The sequence below is a fragment of the Balaenoptera musculus genome, chromosome 2 (genome assembly GCF_009873245.2).
Source record: "Balaenoptera musculus isolate JJ_BM4_2016_0621 chromosome 2, mBalMus1.pri.v3, whole genome shotgun sequence".
NCBI lineage: Eukaryota > Metazoa > Chordata > Mammalia > Artiodactyla > Balaenopteridae > Balaenoptera > Balaenoptera musculus.
Window position 1 is genome coordinate 99195205 of NC_045786.1, and position 12697 is coordinate 99207901.

The following is a 12697-nucleotide window of genomic DNA, read 5'->3' on the forward strand; positions in this document are numbered from 1 at the left end:
GAGCCAATCTGAAGGGGTTCCCACTGGCTAAAAATGGGATAATGTGAATATTAAAAATATATAATGCAATGAATTGAAATGCAAGTACTTGAAATATCCAAAATGGTATGTAAAAAACTAGTCCCCTTCGCAGAGTTGCTATGGAAACAACATCGAAGTCTGAAAAATAATAAATGTAAAGAATTAAGCAATTATCCTGTCTTTCCTGAACCAACTGTATTTCACGGTAACCAGTTAAAGAAATTTTCTTCATTATAGAAACATTCTGGCGAATAAATGCAGATGGAATGATATATTCAGAAAAAAATCACCAATTTTCAACCCCTAATAAAATAATGGTTATGAGCAGTGATCATCAATGGTTGCTAAAACCATTAGGTGAAAAGCTGAGGCATAACCCACTAATCAATCTGGAACCCACTGATCAACCTGGAACTCACTGATCAATCTTAACATCACTAAAAGTGGGACAACACGATCTTCTAATGTAATACAATGAAAAATACACTGTGCAACTTATGATGTACTCTTACCCAAAGAATGGAAGCTGAATCTAACCAAGCCTCTAAATGTAACTACCAGTTCACAGAAAAAAAAGGAGGAACATATTAAACATCACCACAAAGATGCAGTCATTAAATTCAGAATGTGGAAGATTCCACATGACAAATAATCTGATCTTGTCAACAAATAAATGGCATGAACTAAAACAGGCGAACTCATAAATTAAGAGACTTAAGATGACATACCAAATCAATTGCAAGGTGTGAAACTTGTTAGAATCCTGACTCAAACCAAACGTCAGGAAACAGAGGAGTATGAATATGGACTGGTTATTTTTTTTAAAATGGGTAAGTAAAATCATATGATGTCTGGAATTTTCTTTAAAATATTCTGGGAAAAAATTTGGTGGGGGCTTGAAAACAGATCTGCAACATTGCTGAAGCTGGGTGGTGGGTTCACGGAGGTTTATGCTAGTCTATTTACTTTTCTATACCTCTGGAAATTCCCATAATAAAAAGTCATAAAAAGAAATGTAATTATTTTCCTCTCTAATGCTTTCAGAAAATTCTAAAGAGAATGACACAGCTAAAAATTATCACCATTTTTGAGTAATTCATTTATTCAATTAATTTGATAAGTATTAAGTTCTCATATGTTGGGCACCACAACAGTAGACAAGGTAGTTAAAGACTGTACTTTCATAAAGACTGTACTGAAGTCACAGAAGACAGAAAATAACTTTAAAAAAAGTGATAAGTTCCATGAAGAAAATGAAACATGTACTGGGACAGATTATGACTGGGGATGGGAAGGACAGACAACTTTTGGTAAGATCTTTAGGGTGCTGGTAAGCAGGCTCTCCAGAATTAAAAAACATATATACTGATTTATAGTATTTGCCAATTTCTGTGGTGCAAATACTCACACATGCTAATTTCAAACTACTAATGTGAAGTCACTGAACGTGGTTTTGGGAAGAGATGCACGTAATTGGCTCTCATGAGCTGGTACGAGCTGGCGGGCTGTAGCATACCCTTGGCACAGGATGGTCAGGAAAAACCTGCCTTTCAGGCAGAGGGACAGCAATTTTAAAAGATCCTAAAGCAGAAACAATCTTAATGGATTCATAAAACAGAATAGATAACATGGCTGAAACAGAGCTAGGAAAGGACAGAGTGGTTGGAGAGATAGGAAGAAGTCAGATCATGTAGTTAGCAAATGGATGGCTCTTCCGAATCCATTTATTGAGTAGTCCCTCCTTTTGCCACCGACCTATTCTAGATAACAACACCATCATGGGGGCTGGGGCCGGGGAGAGAGTGATGTGAGAGTGTGTTAATGTCATTTCCTTTATTGGGGGGGGACAGGGGTATAGACATCATTTTTTCTTAAGTAAGGGATTAAAAAAGAAACAAAAAGTGGAAAAAACTGCAAACAACTTAGGGTGACAGAATAGTTCAAATATATCAATAATACTAATAATTGTAATAAGGCAAACAGACAAGACTTACAAGTTAAAACATGAAGATTGACACACTGGATTAAACAACAAAATCCAGGCATATAGTGTTTACAAGAAACATAATATGCACACACAAAGGCTGAAAGTAAAGGAAAGAGATATAGCAGGCAAATACTAACCAAAATAAAGCTGACACAGTTTTATTATTAGCAGATAAATTTTTCTTTGAGAAAAACTTTACTAGGGATGAGAGGGTAACCATATTCACAGAAGACTTAATTCACCAAGTATATAAATTTTAAACATACATCTATTGTTTATAGTTATCTCTTTCTGTGTAACAAATTACTCTTAAATTTAGTGGCTTAAACAGCACAAACTTATCATCTCAGTTAGTGGGAGCTAGGAATATGCGCATGGCTTAGCTGGGCCCTCTGCTTCAGTCTCCTGTCACGGCTGTGGTCTCATTGGAAGGCCTGGGGAAGATCCTCGTCCAACCTTACTTACATAGTTGGCAGGAATCAGTTTTTTCAGGCTGTTGGTCAAGGGCCTTTCTCAGTTCCTTGCCACATGGGACTTTCCATAGGGCAGCTTATAGCATGGCAGCTGGATTCCCTCAAAGCAAGCCATCAAAGAGCCAGAGAGGGAGTACAAGACAGATGTCACAGTCTTTTTGTAATCTCATTTTGAAAGTGACATCACTTTTGCCATATTCTAATAATTAGAAGGAGTCATAAAGTCCAGCCCTCACTCAAAGGAGAGAGGATTACACAGGGCATGAATACCAGGAAGAAAGGATCAACAGAGTCAGTCTAAAAGGCTGCCTAGGGAGTTCCCTGGCAGTCTAGTGGTTAGGATTTGGCGCTTTCACTGGTGTGGCCTTATGAGTTCGCCTGTTTTAGTTCATGCCATTTATTTGTTGACAAGATCAGATTATTGGGGAACTGAGATCCTGCAAGCTGAGGTGCAGCCAAAAAAAAAAAGGCTGTCTACCATATCCACCCATCCATCCGTTCATCCACCCACCAATCCATCCATGCCTCAAAATATTTGAGGCAAAAGGGACAGAATTATGCCAAGAAATTAATAAATCTACCATCACACAGGGAGATTTTTAGCATACTTTTCTCAATAATTGATAGATGAAGCAGACAAAATAGCAAAGGTAAAGAAATCTGAATAACACAGTGAATAACCTTGGCCTTAATGGAGATAGCATTCTGCATGCAAAATTAGAGACTATACATTTTAATCAAACATACATGGAAAATTTGCATATGGAAAGTTATCATGTACTAGATCTTAAAGACTGAACAAATTTCAAACAGGTATAATATAAGCCATGATGTTGGTGTATAACAACGAGTTGGAATTTAATTATAAAAAGATAAATTTAAAAACGTTGTGAATTTAGAAATTTAAAAAAACCCCACACACTGCTTAACAATTCAAGGATCAAAGATTAAAATACTTAAAAATTGAATAACAATGAAAACACTACCTATTGAAACTTGTATGATGCAACAAAAGTAGCACTTCAAAGGAAAGTCATTGCTTTAAAATTTTACATTAGCAAAGTAAAAAGAATAAAAATTTTATGAGCTATGTACCTATTTTAAGAGGCTAGAAAGGAGAATAAATCCTAAGACAATAGAAGGAAAAAGATAATGATAACTATACCAGCTGTCTTTTGGTTAAATGTCCTTTTCTGTCTCTCAACTTTCCATTTTTCCTGGGTCCTTATGATTTAGGTGGATCTCTTGTAAACAGCAAGTAGCTGTGTTTTTAAAAATCTGACAATCTGTCTTTTTAATAGTCAAGTCTATCAACCTTAGCAGTTGATATATTCAGACTGAACTCTACCATCTTTTTATTTCTCTTCGGTTTTCTTTCTCTATGATTCATTCTCATTTTTTCTCTGGATTTTTTGGTTTGTTCTCCGTTATTCCATTTCTTGTCTCTCCTCTCTTGGAGGTTCCACACTCTATTTCTATTCTTTTAGTCAGTTCCAACTCTCTCCTCCTGACTTACATAATATTACTATCTGGCATTTCCAGGAGTCTTTTTTTTTTTTTCTTAACTACACAAATAAGACACTGAAATTATTTCATACTGACAACACTGACTTGGGTCAAGGTCCACATTTACCATTTCATTTGTTCAATATTCTCTGTTACATTTCAGAATACTAGTCTTCTGGGATCATTTTCCTTTTACTTGAGGTACATTCTTTAGAATTCCTTTAGAGGAGGGTTTCTCAAACTCAGTGCTGTGAAATTTCAGATAATATAATTATTTGTTGTGGGGGATTGTCCAGTGCATTTTAGGATGTTTAAGGGCATCCTTGGCTTCTAGTCACTAGATGCCAGTAGCATCTCCAACAGTGACAATCAAATATGTCTCCAAACAATTCCAAACATCCCTTGGGGGACAAAATTGTCCCTAGTTGAAAACCAAGAGCTTAGAGCAAGTCTCGCGGTAAAAAGCGTTGTTGGTTTTTACTTATCTACGATTGTCTGTATTTTCCCCTTAATTCCAAGTGTCTTGCTAAACACAATTCTAGGATAATAAAATTTTTGCAAATACTTTAAGACATTATTTGTTTTGTTATCTGTTTGTTGAGAATTCTATCATTCTGTTGTTCCTTTGATGATCTGTTTTCTGTCTCTGCTGCTTTCAAGATCTTTTCTTAGGTGTCCTGCAGCTTCATTAAGATACGTCTAGGTGTAGTATTTTTTTGTTCACAAACACCCTTCACCTGTTTCTAATCTACTGTTTAACTCCTTCTTATTTATTTATTTATTTATTTATTTATGGCTGCATTGGGTCTTCACTGCTGCGCGAAGGCTCTTCTCTAGTTGCGGCGAGCGGGGGCTACTCTTCGTTACGGTGCACGGGCTTCTCATTGCGGTGGCTTCTCTTGTTGTGGAGCACGGGCTCTAGGAGTGTGGGCTTCAGTACTTGTGGCACATGGGCTCAGTAGTTGTGGTTCACGGGCTCTAGAGCACAGGCTCAGTAGTTGTGGCACATGGGCTTAGTTGCTCCACGGCATGTGGGATCTTCCCGGACCAGGGCTCGAACCCGTGTCCCCTGAATTGGCAGACGGATTCTTAACCACTGCACCACCAGGGAAGCCCCTTTTTTTTTTTTTTTAAATGTAACCATACTTTTAATAAAACCCCACTGAACACCACCATGCATGACGCATTGTGCTAGAAGGTGAGACTACAACATGAAACAAGATGGTCTCTGCCCTCAAGAATCTTCCAGATGTGGGCAGGGACTAATTACCACAAATGTAGTGGCTTAAAGCGATATCCATCAACTTCCAGTCTCTGGTCTGGCATGTAAAGAGATTAGAAGTCTTCACTCTGTCCTAACCAGTAAAAAGCTGAACAAACTAATCATCAAATCTTCTTAAATCTATCAGAGAATTGAGGTCACAGGGCAAACTGCTGACCCCAAAATTAGAGAGATGGGCAGATACAGAGTCAAAACTTACTGGAGCAGAAACTTCTGTGAGAACCAATGCCAGGGTAGGATACTTTGCTGCCTGCCAGAAAAAAAACTCTGGTTTTAAAATTCTCATGTGAGGGCCTCCCTGGTGGCGCAGTGGTTAAGAATCCGCCTGCCAATGCAGGGGACACTGGTTCGAGCCCTGGTCGGGGAAGATCCCACATGCCGCAGAGCAACTAAGCCCGTGCACCACAACTACTGAGCCTGTGCTCTAGAGCCCGCGAGCCACAACTACTGACGCCCGAGCGCCTAGACCCTGTGCTCCGCAACAAGAGAAGCCACAGCAATGAGAAGCCCGCGCGCTGCAACAAAGAGTAGCCCCCGCTCGCCGCAATTAGAGAAAGCCCTCGCACAGCAACAAAGACCCAACGCAGCCAAAAAGAAATAAAAATAAAACAAATTTATAAAAAAAAAAAATCTCATGTGATTTGGTTCAGATAACCCAAATAGTCACCCTTAAAAGGCCAAACTATCTTTTAACATAATCTAATCATGGGAGTAAAATCCCTTAAAGTAACAGTTCTACAGGTTTGGTAGGAAACCTTGGGGCTGTTTTGTAATTTCGCCTACCACAACTATGATGGCAGGCTGATAAGATACCTTGGTAAAGGGAGGTCTGGTGGCTTTCTTTGACTTCCTTAATAGTAGAGAGTACTGAGTTTGAGGAAAGAGGTTTTAGGATGAAGGAATTTGATTGACAGCGTTATGGGCTCAGCAGTCTGGGAATTAGAGCAGAGGAGGAGGAGTTTGGTTTGAGGTTCTTTTGGGTAAGCTGGGCAAAAAAACCACAGGTCAAGGGAGATAACAGGCTTAACTGATGGACCACAGACTGTAGGCCAGAAATAGAAGACAGAGAAACCTGGAGTGAGGGAGAAGGGACAGGAGTTAACTTGCAGGGGCTACAGTGGATGGAGAGATTCCCGTTAAAGCAGAAAGTGGAGAAAGGCTTTAGTAAGAGGTTAAACATTTAGATCAGTGGTTCTTCAAATCTGGTCCCCAAACTGACAGCATCAGCATCATTTGGGAACTTGTTAGAAATGCAAATTCCACAGTCCGTTCCAGAATTGGTACAATAAATCAGAAATTCTGAAACTAGGAGTACGGCACGGGAATCTGTTTTAAAAAGCACTCCAGGTCATTTTAATGCACCATAAGCTCAAGAATCATTGATATTATTCTTCCATATTGTAATAGAATATGTTTATCATGAATGGGACTCCAGCAGGAGGAGGAAAATTCCTGGAAGGAGAATTTTCTGCTGCATGCTGAGCTAGAAATGCCAAGGATAAGTGTAAGGCATTGCTTGAATTAAATGGACTTAGGGTTTTCAGGAAGAACAAGTCCTCGGCCATTCCAGCCAATTGTGTTATTGAGATAAACTTTCCAAGGGCAAGACTAGGAGCTGTTACTGAGGAGAACTGGGAAGGAGTCAGCCTGGCCCGCATTGGTTATTCTTTAAAGAGGGGGGAATCCAACCCCTAGGAAAAAAGGCAGGAAGTGGGGACAGTGAGTTCCTGGGACCCTGAGTGATGAAAACAGCAAGAGACCCTGGTGGTGAGGGAAGACACTTGCTCATGAGCAAAATCTGGCTCCACTTTGGCTCAGCAAGAACAGATGCCCTCTCCTAGCTGCAGGCACCATCCCAACCTGCTGAGCTGCCTCAGCTGCAGCAGTCAAAGCCAGGAGTTCTCGTGTAGGCTGTGCTTAGCCAACAGGATGAGGATATATTTGGGGATGTGGGTAGCTGACCCAGTACAGTAACTCCTATATCCTTATAAGTTTTCTGAATCAATTATTCTGGGGATAATAATAATCATGGGACAATGGCAATAAGCGCTAAGGAAGTTAAAGACGTGATTGTTCATTGTTATTATAGGGTAGCCCTTCCCCCTAAAAAACTCAACCAAACATGACAGGGATTTATGAACTCAAGACTTCTGTGGGCAGCAAAGACCAACATGCTTTACACTGCTGATTTAAAAAATGAAAAAAACAATGCAGATAAATGTGTATGGTATGCTAGTATTTGTGTTAAAAAAGAGAAAAAACATTTGCTTGTGATACACAAAACATTTCTGTATGACTTCACAAGAAACTGGTAAAATGGGTAGCCATTGGGAAGGGAACTCAGTAGCTGGGGAAGAGAAGAGGAAAGTTTTTCATGATTAAACCTTATATACCTTTTATAATTTTTTTTTTTTGACCGCACCTCGTGGCTTGTAGGATCTCAGTTCCCTGACCAGGGATTGAACCTGGGCCACGGCGGTGAAAGCGTTGAGTCCTAATCACTGGACAGCCAAGGAATTCCCCTTATATACCTTTTAAATTTGGACCATGTAAGTATATTATTATGATTCAAAAATAAATGAGTATTTTTTAAATAAATAAAATAATGAGCTTTTATCCTCAGCAACAGAGGAAAGTCAAGCCTGAAATCTAAGGGCATTAAGTAGCCCCACCACGGAGGGTGGAAGCTGTGGCAGCACCTGGAGGAGCTTCCTCAGAGATTCCCTTAGTCTGGCCACCCTGCCAGAGGCATTTCTAAGGAATCAGGACCCACAGTGATCTGCAGGGAGGAGAACAATGAGAAAAGCTTTCCAGCCTGAAATCAGCTGCTGTCCAGAGCTAGCACCTGGCAAGACACAACTCACTCTCCTGTGGCGGTCACATCTTTACTGGAAGGTAGGTGAGAATTCACACCTGTGACACCAAATCTCCTCTCTCGGTGTTTCTCTCTCCTATTCCTGTTTCCACATTCCTCTGATCTTTGGCCACAGTGTTTGATTTTTGAGAAGAGAATGTTGAACAGGTCAAGCTCTTGTCATTCTGAGTCTGAACTCTCATTTGACTTAGAAGACTTATGCTTTCGTTTTTTCTTCTTTTTCTTATGCTTTCCTTTCTTCTTTTTCTTGTTTCTCTTTACATTCTGAGGAACTGGAGCTGCTCCCATCTTCATCTGATGTTGAATCCTCCAGTAACTGTTTTAACTGTTGTATCCTTACATCCTTTTCATGTCTTTTATTCTCTTGTATGATGTCATACATGGGATCTTCATGCGCTACTCTGAACTGTTCTAACTTTCGGTTGCCTTTGATAAAAAAAAGGCATTCTTTGTCGCCTGTTTGGTGACCATATCGTTTACAGCACCAACCCTGCAGGACTTTGACTTCTTTCCCCAGTGGCATCCAAAGTCCTTTGGTTGGTGCGTGGGCCAGAAATTCCCTGGCATGTTCATTGCCTGGGACATCTGGTATACAGTCTTCTGGCTTAGTCTCATCTTCCTTGATAAGCCCAGGAGGAGGTTTTTCATAAAAGGACTCCAGGTGCTTGAGCTGCTGCAGCTGCTGTGCGTCGTGCCGCCGCCGCTTCAGCTCCTGCTCCGGAGGCCCCCGCGGCCACCGTGCGCCCCTGGCACCCGAGTCGTCGCACCCAGGCTGGGACGACACTGCAGCCCCACGCGGGGCTGCGAAGCCTTCATTTAAAAAATATCAGCAACTATTTGTTTTCCTTCGCTTTAAACAGTCTTTCCTTCCTGAGTACCACGCTCATCTTCCTGCATCCTCCATTGATTTAGACATTTAATAGTGTTATATCCCAGACTCAAGAGCACTTCATCCCTCTTGAGGGTTACAGGAGGAAAGGAGGCCCAGCTTCAGCATACTACTTCCCTGCTGTTCAGTAGCACTGTAATATTGTTGCTATAAAAATCTGACTTTATAACTATCCTGCCCCATCCCACTGCCCGCTGGTCTAAGCCACCTCCTCACAGCTCTGGCTTCCCTTGCTGCAGCCCTGGAACCTCTATGTTTGGGGCTTCTCTAGTCTCAAGTTTCAGGTGCAACTACCCTAACTTTCAGACACTTTCGTTCTGGAGGCTTCTGGCCCAACTTCCACTTGCTTGCTTGCTTAATTTTGGGGGGTGTGGGGGGTGGAAGAATGTCCCTGGAGACTTTGCCTGCATTTATGAAACCAATGATGACCTCCAGATTGTCTTACCCAGGGTCTACTTGTGGTGGTGTTTTGGAATGGGAGGGTCCAATAGAGCTCCTGGTCAATTAGGAAAGGTCAGGGTTTTCTAGGCAAGGAGCAAAGCTCTCATCAGAAAGGCATGGATCAACCAGGTATGAAATCAGGAGTGGTCATACTGAAGGGCATGGATCAATTCTTGGTCTGAATATCTTGGAAATCATGCTGCTTCAGATGTACAGCCTTCAGAAGTCTGGGTCACTACTATGACCCCAGGAAATCCCAAGTGGAATGGAAATTCTGGTTTCTGAATAGCAAATAACCTTTACTCTGCAAGAACTAAAAACCAAACCCATATCCTAGGGCTGTTTTAGAATTATCCAGAATCCTAAGATTCCTTTGGAGGATACCTACTGAGACTGGCCTCAGTAATGCTTTGAATTAAACAGCCCACCAGATCACTATTGTGCTTCTTTTCTCTCATTTTACCAACCATATAATGCTGATATTATTGGGAAACTTACTGGTGTTTCATTGTACAATTCAAATGAAAACTGACAGGAGTGCCATTGGCTCTACTGAAAATTTCAGATTTCCATTTGTTATGGCATACTTTTTTTGCAAGCCAAAAAAGGGTATACCAAATGCTCTTTATAAGCATTTTATTGTTGTGGTGCTATTATTTCTATAATGTTGCTTTTTCTCAATTACCACTTACGCTACAACTTGGGCTTAGCTAAGATAAACCTCAGATTCCTCCCTGAGACTCCTGAGCTTGTCTAATGGCCTTTGTTGGTCTGAGATAGGCAGAACAAGAGCAGTAAGTGTACTTAATCTCCCTTGGCGCAGGTTTGGGTCTGAACTATGTGACTAAGTGAACATGAAAGGTTGTCTCAAATGTTATAAATTATGTTTTTGATTTTTAGTTTGAATCAAAAGTCAAATAAGAGGGCTACCCTGGTGGCACAGTGGTTAAGAATCTGCCTGCCAATGCAGGGGACACGGGTTCGAGCCCTGGTCCGGGAAGATCCCACATGCCGCGGAGCAACTAAGCCCGTGCGCCACAACTACTCAGCCTGCGCTCTAGAGCCCGCGAGCCACAGCTACTGAAACCCGCGTGCCTAGAGCCTGTGCTCTGCAACAAGAGAAGCCACCGCAATGAGAAGCCCGCGCACCGCAACAAAGAGTAGCCCCCGCTCGCCACAACTAGAGAAAGCCCGCGTGCAGCAACGAAGACCCAATGCAGCCAAAAATAAATAAATAAATAAATAAATATATTTTTAAAAAAAAAGCCAAATAAGAGGCACATGTTACAACTGGTTGCTGTATCTCTCAATTAAGTCTACTGCTTTCTCTTTTTCTTTGCAATTTATTTGTTGAAGAACCTATGTCATGTGTTCAGTAAAGTTTCTGATGGTCTCCATTTTGATGAGCATGCATGTGATGTTGTTTAACATGTGGCTCTGTTTTCTTCTATTTCCTATAAAATGGTAATTGGGTCTAGAGGCTTAACCACATTCAGTATTTTTATGGGGGAGGGAGGAAAACACCTTCAAAGTGGTATTTTGATCTTCCATCAGGAGGTACATGTCATCTGGTTGTCTTTCTTTTTGAGATACTAGCAACTGTTGATGATTAATGCTTAGATTCATTAATTTATGAGGGCTTACAAAATGGTGATATTCTGTTATTCTTCCTTAATTTATTAGCTGAAATATTTTTATAAAGAGACATTCCCTCTAATTTACTATTTGGTTACCCATTGGTATAGTTAAAAACAAGATAAATACTTCATTCTTTCCTTTTAGACCAATTCTCAGAATAATAAATTGGTTCACTAGAATACTCCAATGGTGACCAGTTTTTTATGAACTCATGAATTTAAATACTGGATATGTTTCAAATCAAATTCTTTTTCTGCATCTATTAAGATAATTATATGATGTTTTTCCTTCAATATGTTAATATACTAAATTATATAAATTGATTTTTAATGATAAACCAACCATGTATTTTTAGCAGAAACCCAACTGGTCACAGGAGTAATTTTTAAAAATACAGTTGACCCCTGAATAATGCTGGGGGTTAATCGAAGTATAACTTATAGTTGACCCTCCGTATCTGAGGTTCCTCCTCTACATCCGCAGGTTCAACCAACCAGGGATTGTGTATTACTGTAGGATTTACTATTGAAAAAAATACAAGTATAAGAGGACCAGTGAAGTTCAAACCCACATTGTAAGGGTCAACTGTATATTGCTTGATTCAAATTGCAAATATTTCATTTAGGATATTTGTATCTGTGTTCATAAGTAAAATTTGCCTATACTGTTCTCATACTGTCATTGTTAAGTTTTGGTATCAAGGTTATGCAAGTCTCAAACTGAGCTGGGGAGTGTTTACTTGTTTTTCTGTTCCTTGAGAGAAACTGTATAAGAGTGAGATGATTTTTCCTTGAATGTTTGGTAAAAATTGTAAAAATGCCAGTGCCCACTGTTCATTTGCTTGCTTGCTTTCTAAAATGTTTTAAATTGAAAATTATACACACATACACACATAAAAGTTCATAAATCATAAGCCTACAGCTTAATTCTTCATCATGACTGAGTTTCACCCTTCTATACATCTCCTCAGCCTGACCCTGAGTTTTGCAAGAGATCTGATGAGTCAGTGGGAACAGTAGATACAATAAAATAACTTCACTCTGCTGACAGGAAAAGAAAAGCATTTAGAAGGTTTAAAAGATCCTATTATAAACTCCCTTTAGCAGGCAAGGCAACTGAAGCAGTTTTTCAACTACTGGGCCAAATTATCCTAAATGAGGTTTTTACAGAATCTGGCAAGATTTTAATTCAAGCTACCAAAGTTTTTTCTGAGGAACTATAAGGTGATTAGAAAATATAACAAAAATTATCTTTCACTCTTTTGCAAACTCCATATTTTTAAAAATAAACCAGTAAGGGGAATTCCCCGGAGGTCCAGTGGTTAGGACGCCTCACGTTCATTGCCGAGGGCACGGGTTCAACCCCTGGTGGGGGAACTAAGATCCCACAAGCAGCGTGGCGTGGCCAGAAATAAATAAATTGATTAAAAAGTAAAAAATAAACCAGTAAGGATTCTGAGGCTGTAGTTAAATGTACTTAGGATGGGAGACAGAGGATGACAGTTATTAACAGCATGAGAAAAAAGGAGAATATAATTTGACTTAATGAACCTAGGAGACAGACAGGGTAGCAGGATGAACTTACC

At 40.1% G+C, this 12697-nt stretch overlaps 2 protein-coding genes across 4 annotated transcripts in view; both read right to left on the minus strand.

Annotated features, from left to right (window-relative positions):
• The window catches only part of SLC12A6 (solute carrier family 12 member 6), a 96517-nt gene that overhangs the window by 37027 nt on the left and 46793 nt on the right, over positions 1–12697 (minus strand). The gene's annotated exons all lie outside the window — the stretch shown is intronic.
• LOC118889972 (retinitis pigmentosa 9 protein-like) lies at positions 7639–8967 on the minus strand (the record flags this gene model as incomplete). Its single annotated transcript, XM_036842131.1, is given in 2 exon segments — positions 7639–8394; positions 8396–8967. Coding segments are annotated over 2 exon segments (663 nt in total), but the record flags the coding sequence as incomplete, so codon positions are not given.